We start from the raw sequence: 20,772 nt of genomic DNA, 5'->3' as shown, positions 1-20,772 counted from the left end.
GGATGTCTCCGTGCTGGTCACAGTGTCACCATTCCCACCGCAAGCAGCCATGAAGCGGCAAGGGACAGCACCCCAGGACAGGCTGCTGGAGGGACAGAGAGGAGCACTGAAGCCAAGGCGAGGAGAGGACCCTCACCAGTGATGCGGCAGCCATACAGCTCCAGCCTCAGGGCGATGCCGTTGTGCCAGGTCTGGGGACGGATGCGCACGAAGCGTGTGAGCACTGGGCTGTGGATCTTGTTGAGAACAACCTCTGTGGCATCCTCATTGGCCTGAAATGTCTGCAAGGGAAGGGAGGCACAAATGTACATTTGCACACACCGTTACATCCTCACCAGATAAGCAGTCAAAATAATCTCAGCAGGGAAAACCAAGGAAAGGCTTTCTGGTCAGGGCCAGCCTCCAACCAGGACAAGCACCAGAGGCCAGAAGGGACATGTAGCTGCTCACATGTCACAGGACAGCATGGTGGATGGACTCACCTACCAGGCAGGAGGGCCAGGAGCCTTCTGCCTGACTGCCTCTCACAGCACTTTGAGGCACATCAGACTATCAGGTTTCAGCTGCCTCAAGCTTGCCCCCAGACCTAGATCTGCTACAGCACAAATGACAAGATGCCCCCAAACAGGCTGACATCCTGATGCATCTGCATCCTTACACTGAGCTCCACCTGGAAACATCACGTGCAAGCAGTGATGTCAGCAGGAAGGATGCACCTCTGCCTGGGGTGACAAGCTGCTGCCTCAGCCAGCCCCTTGCCTTTGCCTCTCCCATGCACACGCAGCCTGCCACATGGAGACAGCTTTTTGGGAGTTTATGATCCCACATGGTATGAAAAGGCCGCTGCCTTACCAGATGGCCATAATCAATAACTACCAGATGGATGTTAGATCCACCTCTTCTGCCCATCTTTTTAATAGGCCGGACAAGGACTGGATACATCTGTTTCTATTTTAGACTGCATAGCCGTAGTGGGAAAGAAAAGGGAAGGAAAGAGGAAATACCCAAGGGGAGGATAATTTTCAACCCTTTCTCTGCCCCAGCATAAAGCACTAGAGATCACTGACCAAGGCTGCAGGCATTGCCTGCTTTCGCTCCAAGCACTTCAGGACAGGGTTAGACTATCCTCCCATCTCAGCTAGGAACCACATCCACACTGAGATGCTGGCTGGGTTCTTCTGCGAGCTCCCACCATGTGTATGTGTACTGAGCACAAGAGTTCCCAGTAAGTTTATCTCAGGAAAGCAGGAGAGTGTAATCTCTGGCACCAGTCTCCTGTGGGAGGCAAGAGTCAAGCAACTGAGGACAGAAGAAGGGGTGAGGCGGTATCCTGGCCCCTTGCCTTGAATAGCAGCTAGGAGGCATTTTGTGAGCCTCCTGTGGCTCTAGGCTTGCAGATGGCACATGTTACTTCTCTTCTCCCAGGATCCAGCACGGCAGGGTGTGCAGAGGCTGTTCACAGCACCCCAGCTAGCTCTGGGCTGCCCCTGCACATTGCTATCCACTCCTTCAGGGCAGGGAGCAGCCACCCCACAGAGGGAATCAGTTGCAAATCTGGCTGGTAATTGGGATGAGGGGTTGATGTGAACTTGAGCAGAAATGCTAATCTAGAGAATATATATCATGCTGCTACCGTTTAGCAACACAGCATGGTTTATGTGTTTTTAATATCCTATTTTATCCTGTCTGACCTCACTTCCCATCTTTTTCCTTACTCAGCAGACACCAAATACCCCTTTTTTCCAGCAGGAGGGCTATAAGAAGAGTGGTTACTGTGAAACACTCTCCAGGCTTATGTGTGTGTGTGCACGTCTGTGTGTGTCTTGTAAACCTGCGGGCCCAGACACACACACAAACAATTTAAAAGGATATATTTCCACACCACAGCAGAGCCTTCAGCTTTATGCCAACACAGAAGCTGACACACAACACCTTACCTCTGAACCTAACACCGGAGGACAGGAAATGTTTATCTGAGCCAGTGCAACTATTTTAGCACAAGGAGCAGCATGTCAGGTCAGACCAAAGGTCCCTCTGTCCCAGAGGATGGCTCCTAATGGGGGCCCTAGCAGATGTCCAAGGGCAGCAAGTCCAGTCTTCTCCTAGCAACCTCTATTTGCTTCCCACCATCAGCACTGTGAAGACTCCATGAGCCAAAGGTTGCATATGGACCAGCATGTTCAACAGTCACTGATGAGGTTTGCTGCTCTTTTTGATTTAACATATTTCAAGTTTTGTTCTTTTTTAGCTCACTTCGCACATACAAGCATCAGGGGCCAGAATCCAAATTTACACCAGCATAATTTGTTGCTGACTTCTGCACAGTCAAGCTTGATAGAAAGCAGAAGCAGGACTGAGCCCAAAAACTTTATCACTATTATAAGCACCGCTGAAAATATCTCTTAGACAACCTTGGTCCCAACTACCTGCTTCCAAGAAGAGCAATTTCAATTCTGCTTTAGATTAAGAAATTAGCAACTTAGGCTAGATCACATTCAACAAGCCATGAACTCTGAATCTGGGCCGTGACACTCCAGACTGCCAGCCTGTGAGGGCAGAATTGGCACCTGACTTCCAGCTCTGCTATCAGCTGCACTGGTAGGATCTGTTCCATTGAACCTCGCTTCCAAACAGCCCCAACTGATCACGGCAAGTCATCGCTTCGCGCCCTCTTCAGCATAACAGAAAGGGGCCACATTAAGGGGGCATGTGCTTGGTGCTGTTAGAGACCTGAGGTATTCCCACATGCCTGCTCTTTCAGCCTCCTTCCCAAGTGGAAATGCATTGTGAGCCGGCAGGTCCTGATGCTGCTGACCAGAGTCTGACCCTGACCGTCTGGCTTCCCTGTCCTGAAAATGCTGACCCCAGAGCCCCAGCACACTGTGGGGAGAGAGGTCCATTGACTTCAACAGGGTCTAGATCCTGCCTCAATTTAGCACTCAAAGCATAGGAAGAACTAGCAAGAAAATGTGTGAAATTGGGAGTGCCAAGAAAGCAAAGATTCTTCCCTCTCTACCAAAATAGAACATTGCTATTCCTCCCGTCCTATCTGCTTCCCATCCCACTCAGCACATATTTTGAGCCAAGTCTTCGAATGGTGTAAATCAACATATCACCATCGAAGTATAAGAAGTCACAGTAATTTACACCAGCAGAAAAAAAAATACCTGGCTGTGATCTAGGGAGATAGATAGATAAATAGATATACACTCAGCGGAGAGCATACATGCGTATGCACATGAACATACACTGAAGGGTGATGGAGCCAGAAGACGAATGGGAAAACCATTAACAAATTAAAAGCACCTTCCAAGAAACAGTCAAGGGAACTCGCTTTCACTGCTGCCCATCATCAAAGAGCTGCCTATCTTCTCCTCATACACTGTATGTTTACTTCCAGACTTTTAGTCCAGACAGCAGGTCTGCATGTGAAATTAAATTGATAATCAATGAGAGCTGACCTGCTTAATTAATTTGCCGCAGAAAGCAAGTGGTATGAGAAAGGCTGTTAAAGTAGGGGACATGATGTCTAGGCTAGAGAAGGACTGCAAAAGTTTTCCATGTGCATACACATGCAAGCTCCACACCAGCATTTACAAGTTGCATTTTTGACATGTTGAAACCATCATAGGGTGATGGGGGGAATTGCTGAAGCTACATTAGTTCCAGTGGATATGGGAATTGTGCCATTGGCAGTTTGGAGTGAAGGAGATGAAGGACAGGGAGACAAAAAAGTGCCATGAAGTTGAAGAGGCAGCGAATCAGGGAGGGGGTAAGAGGTAACCTCTCTCCTGCTTTATTCATTATGCTGCTTGGCCACTATGTAATTTCTTTGGGTGCTGAAGAAAGTGACTGTGGGAGGAAGAGGAGAAGGCCAAGGACGACAACAGCCCTGCCTTCATCCCTATGTATGTGTCTCTTTGGACCCACTAGATTTACTGCAGGATTATGTTACTCCTGTGGAGACAGAGCCCTGGAACAGAGCATGCTAACAGGATTAGGGCTTCAGGATTTAGACAGAGAAGCATGAAGGAGAAAAGTAGGGGAGATTATTTCCCTTGTCAGATAGGGAAGGCATAAAATGGGGCATGTTTGATGGTGGGAGGATTCTGGCTCAAGTGGAGGGTGGATAGTTCTGGATTTATTAAATCCAGGAACAAGGAGTTAAAAGAAAAATGATACTTGGCAACACTTAACAGAGCACTGTGTCTGGGCAAGGCACAGTGTGCTGGGCTGGGTTTGCCAGCTCCGTGTCTTTGAGAGGCTCCACTCAGATTTGGGAGTCATCAGGGACACGAGGAGTGGTACTATTTTAGCCTGCAAAAGAGATATCGGGCCCAGAAATACAAAGCTGCAGCCTTGCTAGGAAAGCCAGGGCTGTAATTCTCCCCAGGTACTGCACCAAGGGTGAATGCACAAGTCTGCCTTTGGCAAAGCCTGATGTCTTTGTCCTGCCTGCAAAAGCAGCGGAAGCAGGCTGGGACCTGGATGTTTCTGGACAAATCCTCTGCACCATGATGTCTCTGTGCAGAAACACTTGTGGCCCTCTGGCTCATTGTGCCAGCTTTTCCTGAGTTTTCCAGATAAAAAAGCCACAGGACTGAAGGCTTTTCTCTCCTTCCTCAGGTGAATAAATACAGGAGACCTGATTAAGAACTGCAGAGACAGAGGAACACTCCTAAGGGAAGGTACAAGGGTCTCCAGAGAGTCATCCTCAATATTCACTGCCCGCACCAAAAACCTCTGATGTTCCCAACTCCAATGTACAGCTGAGATACTGCTCCTTGCAGCAATTCAGTCTTTGTGCAGCTACCACCTGAAATACCACTCAGGAAAGTTAACTAATAACAAGCACAAAACCATCTAAATGAATAAGAAATGAAAAATGCACATCAGCTGAATCTTGCTGCCATGTCTCATCCATTGACTTCTATAGAGTCTGAAAACAAATGTTTCTGAAAACACAGAGCAATGGAGGCAGAAAGCAGCACTCATTATAGCCCAAACCTACTCCAAATCCTGAAATCCATCCCATCCCCAGTCCCTTGCCACACTAGATGATTCCTGCGAGCTCATCTCCACAGTTACTAAGATGGAGCGGCTCACACCACATGGGAGCTGGAACCTGAGATGCTACAAAGAAGGAAGCAGATCAGAATGGATGAGAACTTGGTTTTCTGATAAAATCTTCATAGTTGAGCCTGTCCAAAGGAAAATAAAAGGTCAAATCCTGCCAGGTGAAGAAAATGGCCAAAAACAAAAGGTCAAATCCTGCCAGGTGCTCTTTTCCTTCCTTGGGTTTAAGAAGAGTTGTTGTTTTCTAAAGACATTTGCAAACCATTAGATAAGCTCTCGGCACAAACACCAGGCTGATGCCTGGAAGATAACCTCAAACCTCAGAGGCCATCTGCCTGGCCGCAGGTCACAGGAGGTGGACATAACAGGGAGGGCAAGAGCCACACCAGCTTTTCTGCAGCAGGGTTGGTTTGGCCCTGTCCCCTGGTAGGGACATGCTGGTGAGGATGGCACGTGGTGGTGGCCATTCTTCTACCTGTCTCCCTTCTCAGGGACACACAAGAAGACAGTGCAGCACCTCTGGCCAGGTTGCTGGGTTAGCCTCCCACCCTGGCCCCATGCCTGAGGGAAAGACAGAGCACCACCCCCTGGACAGGGGGATGTCTGGGCCAGGCTTTGTGGGGAGTGGGCTGCCAGGAAGGAGAAAAACCTGGCAGGAATGGGGTAGGAAGAGGAGGGAGAGAGTGTGGAGTTCCACTCCTGCCGGCTACCCTCCCACTGCCTCCCCATCCCAGAAACAGCACAGCACGGAAACAGTCCAGCCAGCCCTGTCTGCTGTGAGCACGTATTAATCACATTTTCCGCTGCTCCATCCTGCCTTTCCCGTTTCCCTTGCTGCTGAGTGCCAGCAGCTGGGGACTCAAAGGTGAGCCATCACATTTGGCAGGGAAACACCCTGGCCCCACTGTCATCTGAAACACCGGAGGGAGGGGAAGCAGGGGGCAAAAGAGGCAGTAAGAGCTTCTCATCCTCTGCAGGGAGCATCATCCCCTCCCCACACCTCCTGCACTTGCTGGTTTTCTCTTGCATTAGCTCCCCGATGAAGATGTGAATGTTAGCTGACCCACCTACACGTGGCAGAGCATTGGTTTTGGCCCACAGAGCTGGCAGAAATTCCAAGCAGTGTTTGGTATACCCCATATGCCTATGTGTGCATGTGCATATATACATGTGTATGTGCAGATATACATATGTGCATATATGTGTGTCTATATATATATACGTATCGATCTGCATGTATATAAAGAGTCCCTGTCTGTCCACACCTTCCCCTCCCTCCCTGCTCCTCATGGCACCAAATCAAGCTGCGGCAGACTTGACGAATCTCTTTGGCATGGTTTGTGCCAGCACTGCAGCCCGGGCTGCGCCGAGCTCCGCACTGATGCAGGGAGGGATCTGCCCCGCGAGCACAGACATCTGGGAGCTTGCTTAGCACAGGAACAGCGGGATTAACGCGGGCACGGAATGTGGGACCAGCGCCACCCGGCACCAGGTCTGTGAGCAAGTGGCCTTGCCCTGGCCCCACTGTAGCTCAGCAGCTGGCAGCCAGTTGTTTGGTGGGGCAGGAAAGCAGTCACCCGCATGCAAGGGGTATCCAAGCCACCAGAAAGCAATTACTTATCCTCCAGCCTTGGGAGGTGTCTGCTAAATTAAGGCCAGAATGTGGGAATGAATTAATACTTGAATAAAGGAGTAAAAAACCAGAGGATTGATTTTTTCCCACTTTTTTAATTAAAAGAGAAAACAGAGTAGGAAAAAGCTGACAGAAATCAAGGGCCAAGTCCTGAAATGGTGGCAATTCAGGTGGTTGTAGGATTGTTTTGGATTTACACCAGCCAGGCTTTATTTAGGGTCTTTTAGCAATGTAAATTGGCTTAGCAGCACTGAAACCCATCGTGCTGTCCTGCTCCACCCTGGCTGAGGATGCAGTGTCCAACGCCCAGCACTGCAAGGATGGGATATTTATTCACTTCTGCAACTAAAACCACCCTCCAGGCCAGATTCCTGCTTCAGTTAAGACTTAAAAAGGTAAATTTATTGCCAGTAGTTATTTGGAACACTGAGCTGTGTATATAGCTCATCTTTCTGTCCAGCATGATGAGTATATCCTGCCTGAGTCAGCTTACAGAAAAGGTCCCAATGAGACCCCAAACTCACCTGGGGTGAGCAGAAGACGGCCCCGGTTCACAGAAAGGTCTGCTGTGACCAGTGGGTCCTGGGAGAGCACAGAGGCTCCACACCACTGCATGGGCACTGTGCTTGGACTATACATGAGCTCTGCCATGAGTTACTGTCCTGGAGCCAGCCCACCCGAGATCTGGGGGAGCCCAGCTGAGGACTCCCCTATGTGGTGCTGGGCTGCCCTGTGCCTCCATTTCCCTACTTCTAAAATAGGACTAACACTCCCTCACTGGCACATGAGGAGCTTAAGTACTCCAAATATTGCAGGTATGGGACCCTGATGGGTACCTCTGCACAGAGAGGACTCATTCTGGGAAGCAGAGGGAATTTGAACCTAAGACACACTTGTGGGGAAGGGGAAATCACACAGCCTGGAGGGGAAGGAAATGTCTGGATGAATCCTGGACAAGGCAGGCTACTGCATTTCACGCCAGCAGTGCCCGTGCCAGCAAAGAAGAGGGACAGCTAATTTAATAGAAGTGCTGAGCAATCAAAAATTACTGGGACATGTGTGTGGGGGGAGGTGTGTGGGACCCCAGCCAGAGTTCACACAGACACACTATGGCACATCAGCTGGGAGGACCTGAACACAGCAGCAGTGCTGGTGGGTGCCACAGAAGAGCAGGGAAGCACTTTCTTGAGGCACCCTTAACCAGGGAACAACCACATGACCAGAGCAATAGACAGAAAAACCAGCCCAGCACCATGGCTACCTTAACCTGCCTCCCCATACATTTCCCATGCAGACCACTCCAAGTTTATCCTTCCTGGCCACACACCAGCATCCACACGGTGTGAAACAGATGAACACCCATATTTACCCTCCCTCCTCCTTGCTCCCACCTCTGTGGGTGTCCCAGCAACACAGCAAGAGCATGCACAGCTCTCAGGGCTCAATGCACCCTTGCTGATTATGCCTGCTTAGCGCAGACCTCACAGCTCTGTCAGCCTGAATTGTTTCTCATTATTTATTGCTCATTTTGTTCTCTGGGATGGTGCAATTGCCTCTTAGGATTTGTGCCCTTTCATTTCCAGGCCTCAGTAACTCCTGAACTACATTTTCATGTGGTTTTGTGATTGTTAACCCAGCATGCAGACGGGTCTGCGACCACAAAAGTTCAATGAATCTTATACAGCAAAACACAGGCTGTGAAAACATTTTCTCCTTCATTTGCAGTCAAAGAACATACTCTCACCACCACGAAAGATGCAGCAGCAGCCAGGTTTTCCAAGGAATAGTGTTTCCTCATTGCTGTGCAGAGGAGAAAGGACTATTTCTGCTCAGAGTATCATCAGTCTTTTAGACATCATCAGCAAAAGGGTCCCTCATGGATTAAACCCTCTGGGCCTGCAAAATCTCTCCGTTCTCTTCCCTCTAGTTGGCTGCAAGACTCACTAAGGTGCAGGCAGAAGAGACAAAAGGGACATTACCTTGTGGTTTTTCCCGTGCCGGTACATCATCCAGTCCTCTCCATTGGTGCTAATCTCCAGCTTGTAGGTACGGACATAGTAGCCCTTCTGGGTTTCTCTCGAGATGGCACCCTGTGTGGCAATGGCTGTGAGCACAGTCAGGAAGTGGAGGTCCACCTTGCCAGGGCAAAAAGGGATAAGAAAGAGAGAGGTGACCACTTGAGAATCTAGTGTGGCTAATTAGTTCCTCTCTCTGTCTCTGAAAAATGTAAAGGTTCAAATTCAGCCTGTCTCACTTTATCTATGGGTGAACAGTTTAACAGTCACAACCCTTTCCATGGCTGACTTCAGCAGGATAGGATCCTGGGACAAGAGTAGCTAAGGACCTTGATGTCTGTTTATATGGGACCATCACAAAGTCTTCTTCCTGCCTCAGACCAAGCAATAGGATCTGCACAGAAGCGCACGTCCATTAAAGCAGGACAGAGACTGACTTTTTTCATGTAAAATAAAAGCATAATATCCAATTAGTAAGTCCTGCAGCTCTTGGTTTTGCCTTGCTGGTTTTTTTTCTGTGTTTTACAACACGGGTTGAGAAAGGTCAGCAGAGCCCTTAGTAGCCCTGCCATGAATGAAGAATGAGACGTCTGCTAGAGGCAATGACATTCACCACCTCCTGCTTATAGTGCCCTTTAGCAAGCAGTGTCTCCCGGCGATGTGACACAGCCAGAAGCTGTGTGTGGACACACTGTGGCTCTAACCAGCTCTCAGGGAAAGCCTTTGCTCTGTCAGCCCCCCGCCTGACATCAGCCCGCTCACACTCCCTGCATCACTGATGAGATAAATATTATTTTAGTTGTTTTTCTATGCACCCCCTGGAGACTTTTGTCCTCAGGCCAGTGGCAGAGTCAGTGGCCCTTGTAAGTGGCAGAGGTCTCTCAGCCTCTGTCAGTCTGATAGAAAGTCCATCAAGGTTTGGGCAGAAAGGAGGGGGGGGGAGAGAGACAGCGGATGGAATCAGTCCTTGTGAGGGCAAGCTAATGGGAGAAGGAGCCTGCCGCATTTCACCGAGGCACTGCAGCTCCCCTGCTGCTTGCTCCCCATGAGCCACAGAGGCAATAAAAAATTCAACAACCCTTATGGGCAAGGGTCAGTTTAACAGCGTGACACTCCACTTGGTGGGGGAAGAGGAGAGGGGGCTGGAAAGGTACCTGGAGGTACTCTTTGTTGCTGTCTACATTGGGGGTCCAGCCGTTGTCATCACTGTTGAGCCGGCTCTGCTGAGGTGTCCATCGCCCATCTGAGTAGGTGGAGGAGGCACTGATCTGCATGTTGGAGATCCTGCCAGACTCCATCCCCAGAGGCATATTGCACTGAAAGTCTAGAGCAGACACACACACACACACACACAGAGATTGGTTTACAGTCTCAGTACTTCACGCCCAAGTGAAAGGCAGCCCTGAACTAATCTCTCCAAATAACCCTGAGCAAAGCTGCCTGTCTGGAAAGATGAACAGATCTGCACCATCTTGCATGTTGTGTGTGTTCACAGATGGCACTGAAAAATTATAGATAGGGCAGCTTTGTGTTTGCATGGCCCTCTGAACACTAATACAGCCTGGATCTTTGTCCCTTTCTCTATCTTCTTCACCTTTGCTCAGTTTTGACACAATTCTGTCCCTTCCCTCCCTTCACCTCCACCAAGATATTCTAAGTACCCTTGCCACAAAGCTCCCATTTTGAAGGCTGTAGGTGAAATCTAAGCACTGACAAGGCAAGGAATACGGAGGGTGCTTACTGTTGCCAGCAGGAACATTAAGGATTGGAACGGGCAGCTCTAAAGGTTTTGTGAGCATGTGAGAGCAGGGATGCATGTGTGTATGTGTCTGTGTCTATCTGCATACACTGTATGTGGTATCAGGCCCATAGGGATTAACCAGACAAAATTATGGAAGACACTGCTATGCTTTTCTTTGAATCTACTCACTTCTAAGGCTTTAGAAGTCACAATTAGCTCAGTTTTATGGCACATGTCATCTATTTTATAGCAGCTGTCCCGTAAAAACAATAGCAAAGAAAACAGTGATAGAAAATACTGCATGGGTCCAAGTGTGCTGCTGTTGTAAACCAACGGGGCTCCACCAAACTGCCTTTGTTTTTAATGTGGTCAAGTCAACCTTGGGTGGAAATGATGGGCCAAGTTAGGATGTCAGTGCTATTATTAAAGTTTCAGTTTACACCACCATAAATAAAAACAGACCTGGCACTTTAAGAAAGGTTCTTGTGCTTGATTTCTCAAGCTTTGTGTTTAACATCTTATTTGCATATCCAGAACAGAAAAGGGATTAAAGAACAGATCAACTGAGTGTGACAATAGGTAATGGTGAAGAGCTCATGCTTGTCTGTAACTCTCACAGCCTCAGCAGAACATCCCTTACTCAGTCACAGAGTAAGAGGTTGTAACCCTGCCGCCCTGGTGCTGCACAACCCCTACTCTACCCTGCTCTCTGTCACAGGCTTTCAGTGGCAGGTCAGGGACTCCCTCTCTTTCTCTGGGACTGAGAGGTGTCCTGAAGGCTTCTTCTGTTGTATCAGAGATTCACTGCGAACAGAGGTCAAGAACAGTAGCTCTGAGGCAAAAATACCATGGGAAAACAAATGGAACCTTTACTTGCCTGCAAGTGTTATCAAAAAGAATCAAAATGCTCTTCTGCTCTTCATTCTCAAAACACACAACTTATTTCCTCACTCCATATCAATTTACCTCCCTTATTAAGGGTTATAAAAAAAATTGGCTTGAAATTCTTAGAGCTTTAAGCAATCTTTAATTAGACAGCCAAGAAATTCCAATTTGTGGTTTGGGACTGTGAATTTCTGGAAATCTAGAGAGAGAGAGAGAGAGCGCATATTTTCCCCCATGCTTTAATGAATCTGTGGCACATGCTGGGCTGAAGTCTTCCCCTAAATCCTTTGGGCTGAGTACATACATGAAGGATTCAAACCCAAAAGGTATTGAGAAGACTTCACAAGCAAATGAAAAGTCAACAAAAGGTCAGAAAGTGAAATTCTTACTGATATCTTACTTCTATCAAAATAGAGAACAGACCTGAATGAAACTGCTGTCTGCATTGCTGGTGGAGAACCAGTCCCTGGACACACTTCTGCCTGCTTCACTCTTGCATATGCCAAATGAAAGATGGGAAACACAAGGGATGCAACTAAGTCATACACACACATTTCCAACTTACTTTCTGGGACTTCCTGGTGGATCAAGTAGTACTGAGCAGAGAAACCATCCTTAGCCACTGCCAGGTCCGTATGAAAGGTGAGAGAGAGGACGCCAGTGGTCGAGCGGATGTCCGATGGCATATTAATGCCGCAGTACCTGCCTATCAAGGGGCCGACTGTAAAAGAAAGAGCAGTGAAGGTAATGCCTGCTTTTCCACTGGCCTCCTGGGCCACCAGCTCATTGCTGATCAGGATTAAAAAGATAGGCTTCGGGGATGAGCTGTTTTTTATATACATTGGCCTGGTGCCATGCAGTGCAGAAATACCCACTGCAGAAGGCATTGCTCTGCAATTGCTGGGAAATGCTCCAGAATGCTCTGTTTCTCGGTTTTGCTATAAGGTAGGGAGGTCCTCCCATCATTGCATGAACCCACTTCCATTCCCTGAGGGAGAAAGGCTGGTGTTTGGAGTGTCCCATGGGGCTTTTCAGATCAGTGGTTACAACAGAGCAGTAGCTTGTGGTTTAATGAATGCTGCCTTCTGCAGGCACACTGTCCCCAAGCTGGCTATGGAGCGCCCTGATGGCAGGTTGCAGGCTGCAGCCACCTTTGAGGTTAGGCACCCTTGGTGTTCAGACACAGACTGCACAGTTTTGGAGCTTTGTGAGATACCAGGAAGGGCCAAGGAAAGCAGTGCAGCACCCTGTGGCTTACCCTGAGGGATGCCATCCCAGATGTCTAGCCAGTCATACTTGCAGTCTCCTTCCCCTGACTGCAGTGGGTCATGCTCGAGGTCAAAAAGCAGAAAGTGGAGGAGGATTTCTGTCTTTGGCTTGGCTATGATGGTGAAGATGCAGTCCAGGTTGTGTGGATACTTGTCAGGGAAACCTGGAGACTCAATAGTGCCGTTGGAGGCAGTGAAGTTTCTGGAGCAGTCCTCAGAGCCTGTAGTAGCAGGAAAAACCCAGAGCCTTAGCAACAATGAAGCTTAATGCCAACAACTTGGCACTGTGAAAACCTCATTCTGAGTTTAGTAGGGTTGTGTATGCACTTCTGGAAATGTCCTGCAGCTCAAGAGCTGTGGGAATTACTGCAAGAAGTGGGAAGGTGATTTTCAAAGCTTTCCACATATGGAGAGACAAGGTCTATGAGGTACTGTAGTGGACAACATGGTTCAAAATCCCTTAGACAGCTTTGCAGACATAATCTGTACACCACTCCTGATCATCCTGACAATTACCTCAAAACCAGGGCTAGACTTTTGGATCCTAGCCAAAACCATTGCTGTGATTTGGCAGGCCAGCACCATGCTATGTCCCTCACACCAGTGGTGGTGGACAGGGAGGCCACACCAAGCTGTCCCGTCTTCCCCAGCTGGCACTTTCCACTTTAACCCATCCCCCAAACTGACCTGGCAGACCTGTGTGCTGCTGCAGAGCCTGCAGAGAGGCCGGCTGGAACGCAGGGAGCTGCCATCCACAGTACTCATGACACAGCTGCTACCTGCAGCCATGCAGGCAAGGTGCCACAGCGACCCCAGGTCTGGTGGAGGAGCCCCATTTGGGGAAGGAGCCGCCTGGGATGGGCCAGAGAGGAGTAATGGGATGAGCAGCCCTTTGGAAAGGCTGTTCCCATGGGGCAGTCACCTGCAAACTCCAGTCTTCCAGCACAGATATCTGTGCCTCAGTTTCCTCTTGAGAAAATCCGTAAGCACAAATATTTACACAGTGAAAGGACCTGTGGGAGGGTGCCAATGTCTCCACTGTTTGCTGTAAACCCTTAGGAAGTGCACAGTTAGCCTGCAGCCTCCACCTCCCTCCCAAGACCCACACAAGGGACAGGGGCCAGCTTCAGCACACGTCTCCACAACGTGGCCACATTAAGAGTGGGGATAACAGAGGCCATGGCAGGGGGGTCTCTGCTGAGAGCAGGAACAGAGCCCTCTTTTTCACAGAATGAGCCATCCACACCAGAAATGCAAGTTATTTCTATCCTTAAGGAAGACCTTTGCGTGGTGGGGAGGACAGACAATGTTGCCTCTTATTTATTGCTGACCTCAGCACTGGCCTCTGCTGCAGCCGGGCCAGCTTGGTGCCCCTTCTCATACAACCAAGGTGCCTCGGGGTGCTTGGGGAAAGGGCAATTTGTGTCATATTCATACCACGGTGACTTTGAAACCCTTGCCAGGACAATAGGCAACAGAAATCTGCAGCCTGGAGCTATCAGAGGAGAAAGGGGGTGTTAGAGAGGCTGCTGGCCACTGCTGCAACCTGGCACTAGCATTCACAAAGGTTTCTGCTTCACTTTTACTGGGACACTCTCTTTCTCCTCTACAAACCCTCTTGCTCCGGCTCTTCCAGGCAGCACCAGCCTTCCCAGGACTAATGGCAGACTTGTTATTCAATTCAGCATTAACCTACAGAGTCAGGCCAGCAGCCTGCAGTAATAGCAGGATCTTGCACTGCATTATGCAGTGCCTGGCTGGAGAGCTACTCAGGAGAGGCTCTTAATTGACTGTCTAATGAAGCAGCCAGCTTTTCTGGTGTGAACCTGTGGGGTAAAATGCAGAGGCAAAAAAAAAAAAAGGCCAAGCACAAATCACAGCATAAAGCCATGAACAGGGTGTACTTTGCTCCAAACAACCTGAAAGATGAACAGATAAATAGTGAAAATAACACAAGCTCCGAGCTAGGGAGGAACCCAAAGGCTAAACCCAGAGTCAGGGACTGTCCTCTAGAGACAGGCAAGACGTAACTATTGTCACCACATTAGACAACAGTTTCCTCACGTGGGCTTCTTATCGCATTTGGCATCTTTGTCTACATTTTGGCTAATAGCAGCAAACACAATCATCAGCTTTTTACAAGGAAGCTGCAGATAATCCACGGGAGTCATGCTGACTTCGGCAGCACAGGCCAGCCTGAGAGGAGACTTTGATGCCCAGCGCTGGAGAGCTCAGGCCGGCGCTTCGAAACTGACTCACAAAGGGAGCAGCAGGGAAGCTGGACCAGCCAGGGCAGGCCTCCTGTCAGCCCACAGACTGCTGACTGATACCCATCAGGGGATTCAAAGAATGGTATGTGGTTGTTTGTATGCAGATTGCTTCTCTCTCACACTGTGATAAGGGAAATTTAGCACAAGGTGGGGAAATAAATGCTCCATTGAAAAGAGTTGGCTTTTTAGGTCACCTTTAAGACAAAAGGAATCTGCAGCCACTGTTGCTTTTACTGATGTGGACAATAACGATCTAATGACCTTTAAAGCTGGTGACACCCTTGCTGGCTACCCTGACAGCTCAGATGGAAACTTGGCCCATGCCTGCCTGCCAACAAAAGGCAGGGTTTGCTTGTCCTGCAGTAGCCCTGCAGCCAGCACTGGCCACCACCACCCTCTCTGGAGCCCTGACGGGGACTGGGGCCAGGCAGATGTGGGCTGGGAGTGCTCCTGGGTCACGGGCTCATCCACACTCCTGTGCCAGAAGCTGCCTTGCCGGGCTTGATTTTGTGAGCTGTGGCTGTAAGAAAGTGTGGCTCTGTCTGGAAAGGATGGCTGCCTGCAGGGGTGGCAGAGACAAAAGGAGCCCCAGCACCACTTCAGACCTGAAGGCAGTACTTCAGGGACTTTCATCGAGGGATACAAACTCAACTACAGCCTACACATCCAATGTAGGCTACATCCAAGCTCTCCTCCAGATCAGCTCTTGATTCCTCTCCCTCTCTCCCAGTAACAACTTCTCCTTTCCTCATAGATTTGGTCCCTTACTGGCTCCCAACCAGACCGACAGGGTTCCTGTCTGCCATCCCTTCCCACAGCATGGCCAGGCCACCTCAGCCAGCTGGACCACCCCACATTGCCTCGTGCCCTGAGTCAGGGCATGGATGCAGTGTGAGGTCAGGCACAACCCAGCACAGCCTGCTGGGCTCACAGGAGTTGTGAGCAGGGAGGGAGAGGCAAGGGGGGCTGAGGTGGGTCTTCCCACCTGCATTCTTTGCCATCCTTACTGATGGCAACTGGCCTTAGGAAACCCCAATATCTGGCTGAATCACTAAACTTTCAGGACTAATCTGCATCCTAACCATAAACTAACAGTGGTGGTGAGCTGGCTGCTCAGCTGCTCAATGGCCAGTTATGCAGTCCAGGCAACCACCAGCAACAGCACTTTCCTCATCCATCTGAACCTTCACACATGTCCTGTCCTCACTGATTCACAATGAATTTAGGGAGTCTCATTCTCTTGCAGCAAAGTCTCCACATTCACATCTACCTACAGCCAGGTTGTGGCCTGTCTGTGTACCTCTGCCTGCTGCACAGCTGGCCCAGGGCCCCTGGGCACTGCTGCCTGTGCTCCCCATCTTTTCTTTAGAGACGCTGGATAAGCAACCCTATTGTGCTCCTTTTTGGTTCTTCCCATGGCACAGACATTTTTTTTTTGGTGCTGGATGCAATGACTGAAAGCCATGTGTGTTATCTTCCAACACATCACCAAAGGAATGCGGGCACAGAGCAGGTGCCCATGTGCTCACACAAAACACTCTCTTGATCCCTCAGCATGCAGGCACACCTCTCTCACATGCACACAGAGCAGAGGCTATTTTTTCAAGCCTTAATTCCCAGGCACAAAATTCTGGCAAATATTTAGACAGAAACACTATTAAAAGGGCTTTGAGCAGATTTTTCTTTCCTCAGTAGTAGTTAAGTAATAAATAGAATTATGGACAGTTCTTCTTATATCAGCCTGGAAGGGTGCTGCCTCAGACTTTGACAGCATTGCTGACAGCAATCACTTGAAGACTAGTGCTCCCCAGCTACAAACCCCACATCCGTGGAGAGAAAACACAGCATCATTGATTAACCCTGAATCACGACTCCACAGGAGGGGGAGCTCCATGCACTTCTAACAGAGGGACAATCCCCTTTTAGCCCTAACAAGCTCCACACATGCCAGGGAGTAAAGATATATGTTTCTAGTCCTCGAATACAAGAGAGCATTTAAGGAGGAACCCTGCTTTAATTGCCACACTGTGATCCAAAAATGCACTGTCATGTGCCACTAACATCTTTACCTTCTTGGAAATGTGATGCACAGACTTGCTTCACTTAAAAAAAAAAAGTCCTTTACCTCTGGAAAACATGCTAGAAATCACATTGAAGAGGTGGTCAAAGGCATCTCCAGACAAAGATAATTGTGTCAAACGGTCTGGGAGACAGGCACTGACTCAGACACTCACCTGTCTTGTAGATCTCATAGCGCAGAGAGAAGCCGGCACCTTGCCGTGCGTAGTCTGAGGTGAACTTGATATAGAGAGAGGGGCCAGAAGAGATGATGGTAGGAGGTGCAATGTTCCCACAGTGCTTGCCCAGCAGGTCTGCCGCTTCACTGTCCCCATCGCGGATCTCGATGTAGTCGTACCTGCGGAGGCAGGTGAAATGGCAGGGAAACCATCTGTCAGGGAGATGCTTTAGGATGCCAGGCACAAACAAAAATCACTCTTGGTATCTGCATATTTCACAGAACACAGGTACCTGGAACTCTCTTATTCACAGCACACCACACCACAGACCCCAGAACACTTTATCTCTTTTGTCTGACTACGTTTAGGTCCTTTCCTCTGCTATCATTCACATCATTAATTTGTTGCACATACGTCTGTTTCACCTTCACAGCCAACATGCAAAATTTAGGACATGCTTTACCTCCATTTCCACAAAACTCCTTTGGCATGGGAGAAGCTCAGACACAACTTCCCTGGGGCTGCTCTCCTCCCCTGAGCTCTCTTCTAAAGTGCCATTGTGCTGTTTGGCAGAGCTCACTTTATTCCAGTATCCATGTGGGATTTGGCCTAGTACGTGCCAAGTGAGACTGTCAGTGTTCAATCTGTGTGAGCAGGTAGCTCTTTTGTGCACTGATACCACACTGCTCCTTTAGCAAGCATGGCAAGTACACTCACTTAGCACTTGGACATTAATATCAATCCTCTTCTATTAAGTGCTAATGAAGATTTTTTGTGGATGAGAAGTTTTGTGTAAGAGCTGGGTACCCACACTCATTATTGCTGATCCTGTACACCCTGTAACTGCAACCTGCCTTTGCTAAACCCTACTTGAAGATGTTCCACCTGCCCACTGGCCTGGGTATGTGACTGGTCCGGGGGAGGAATGCGTAAGGTTAGAATTGCCTCCTAGTGAAAAGCTTGTTGCAAACCTTCGCTGGAAGGTGAAACTGCCACAGATCCCATCATATTTTCTAAGCCATGAGTAGGCAAGGGGGTTAGTATCAGGCTCTGTGTACTGTGAAGAAACAACAGCTTTTACATGTACATCTTGTTCTTCAGCCGCTTTCTAACACCCACGTTCTCCCGCCCCTCTCCTCTGTGGCCAGCAGGCTGCTATTTACAGAAACTGACCATCTCTCTAGGACTGTTTATTTGCTTTGTATCAACCTGTTTGAACAACATACTACAGCTCTTCTTAAGGGGCCAGGAAGGAAAAAAGCAACTCCAGGCTGCCAGGAATCTGCCTTTCTTCTTTGTCACAAGATCTTCTGTTTGAGAATGGAGAGCTGAAAGGAGAAGTAGCTTGCTGGATACAGAATGATCCTCATGTGACTCATTCCCGTTCTGCAAAGCACATATCAGTGAGCAACAGCCTCAAAACAAACTTACAGGGACTTAGTGTGCTCCTCCACAAAGAAAGATGGCCCAGACAGCTTTGGTTTCACTCCTTTCTGGGATTAAATCAGGCTGAGAGCCAGAAGCAAAATGCCTGCAGATAAAATCCTGTCTACGCTGGACTGAGCACTCAACTAGCTGCAATTGCCCAGCCTTTAACTTCATTACAGAGTCAATTGGCTTGGCCAAGGTGAAATCCAAGCGGTCTTGAGAAGTGGCACTTGAAGAGGAAGAGCATTTGGCTTAGCTGGTGTGTGGACACACAGCAATGCAAATGAAGATCTGCTCCCCCTGCTCTCTCCTCAGCTTGGCCTAGCCCCTATCACCTTGTGACCCCTTATTACCCTGACACCAAGTCAGGAGCACCCTGCGTGACCCCACTAATGTCCATCATGTGTAGCTTCATCCTACCATCTCTCCAGGGAGGAGGAACATAGAAGGCAGTGTTAGGGCTTCTTCTAAATAGAATTTTTTCCTCCTTGTTTGTCTATTTGTTTAAAGTAGTACTGAGCAAACAGCAGGGACATTTTGTTCTCTAAATAACTACTTGCTTTCAGCGTGCTTGCAGCCCTTCCACAACTGAAGTGCACATCTGTGCTGCAGAACTAGCGGCTACTAGTGAAATCGTGAATATGTGGCAAAAAATTAATTTGGCTAAAACATGAATGTTGGCAAAACACAGTTAATGGAGTGGACTGTAAAAGCTGCCATTTGCATGCACAGGCAGAGGTTAGCTGCATCACAGGGAATCACATCTGTTTGTGCCCTCATGGGGTTGTACCTTGCCAACACAGTACATGGCTTCAGCTGCTTGACTGCAATGATCACAGCTTCTGCTGTGGCCAGCACAACAAATATCCTAGTGCTGTCCACATGGCTCCTTAAGCCACCCAGTTCTGCAGGGGCCCTGGAGTTTCAGAAGCAAGTTCTGGACCAAAAAATTTTTGCTTATTGAATGGGTGACAGACTTCCAATAATACATACAATTAGGAAATATTGCAATCTGCTCATGGGCAATTTGCAAATGGAAAATTAAAAGAATGAATCTAGTAAGTAAATCATCAGGAAATATTTGCCTTCTTAAATTAAGCCCTATTTGGCTTCATTCAAGCATCTAACTTCGCTTTCTCACACTGGAGCTAATCCTAAATATATCAAATGTTAAAAACAACTGAAAAAAGCCTTTAAGAGAAGGTCAGGAAATAATTTTTTTGCCAAATATAAAATTAATAGAAATGTGTAAGAGTTTTCTTCCCTAGTCAAAAAGCCTTGGCCCAAGTCCTCTGCTCTGCATGAGGCAAAACCTTTTATTTGGGTCATATAAACAGAGTGTGAATTGGGGAAGTATTACACTTGGGAGATAGCACCAGCCCAGATGAGCAGGAGCCCCTACTTCCTCTCCATCACAGCAATTAAGCTTTAGGCTTTCAAAATGAAACACCAAAGACAGCCAATCAAAACTGTTAAACTTCCAAACTTCAGCAAGAATGCCAGCTAATCCCCACCACAGTTTCTTTTGGAACCCTGCGCTTTAGCCATGTCCATGCCTTGGCCCTCCATCAAACAAACTGATAAACCCCATTCTCCTCATTCTGCGTCACTGGACAAGTTACAATCCAGTTTGGCCAAATCTTTGCTCGTGTTAAGCTTAAGTATGGTTTCTAGACTTTCTTCTTCCCTTGTGAAAAACAAGAAGAAAAATTGGAAGAAAACCCAATCATGCTTTCTACTCTAACCATTTAATTTTCAGATAACTATAGCCTAGGGCACAGCTGGGTGGGACACCTTTATGCTGCAATGGTGTTCAAACTGTCTCATACAGTGCCCAGCAATTTGCATTTCACTCATATAACCAAATCTGTTGTTTCAGTCAACATGCACCAGCATTCTTGTGGGCTGACCTCTCTGGCATTACCTCCACTGGGAAAGCTGCCATCTCCAAGTACATTTCATGGCCACTTCTCCACACCTAGGCATTGCTCCAGTGAGCCAAGCATAAACACGTGAGGGCAGGGTGCAACCTCTGTAACCCACAAGTATAACGAATTGATTAACCATCTCTTCTTTTGCAGGGAAGGTGACCACAGTTGGCTGCTCCTCCAATGGCACAATGGCAAGATATTCTGAACTGCCACTTGAGTGAGAATGCCAGTGAATTGATTTGAAACCACCTCAAACTGCTTTTCACCAGGGAGTTTTGAGGCTGGGAG

General features: G+C 48.4%; 1 protein-coding gene across 7 annotated transcripts in view; it reads right to left on the bottom strand.

Annotated features, from left to right (window-relative positions):
* Window positions 1-20,772, bottom strand: part of NRP2 (neuropilin 2) — an 89,318-nt gene that overhangs the window by 43,250 nt on the left and 25,296 nt on the right. For all 7 annotated transcript variants that reach the window (XM_068196109.1, XM_068196112.1, XM_068196110.1 and 4 more), the window contains exons 3-8: window positions 17,123-17,304; window positions 12,609-12,839; window positions 11,916-12,071; window positions 9,879-10,048; window positions 8,689-8,844; window positions 137-281 (exon numbers count right to left, since the gene is read on the bottom strand). In XM_068196109.1, coding sequence (XP_068052210.1) covers window positions 137-281; window positions 8,689-8,844; window positions 9,879-10,048; window positions 11,916-12,071; window positions 12,609-12,839; window positions 17,123-17,304 — 1,040 coding nt within the window. The remainder of the gene's footprint in view (window positions 1-136; window positions 282-8,688; window positions 8,845-9,878; window positions 10,049-11,915; window positions 12,072-12,608; window positions 12,840-17,122; window positions 17,305-20,772) is intronic.

This window comes from Anomalospiza imberbis, chromosome 7 (genome assembly GCF_031753505.1).
Source record: "Anomalospiza imberbis isolate Cuckoo-Finch-1a 21T00152 chromosome 7, ASM3175350v1, whole genome shotgun sequence".
Lineage (NCBI taxonomy): Eukaryota > Metazoa > Chordata > Aves > Passeriformes > Viduidae > Anomalospiza > Anomalospiza imberbis.
Note: the sequence above shows the minus strand (reverse complement) of the source record. Positions and strands in the feature narration are given on the sequence as shown.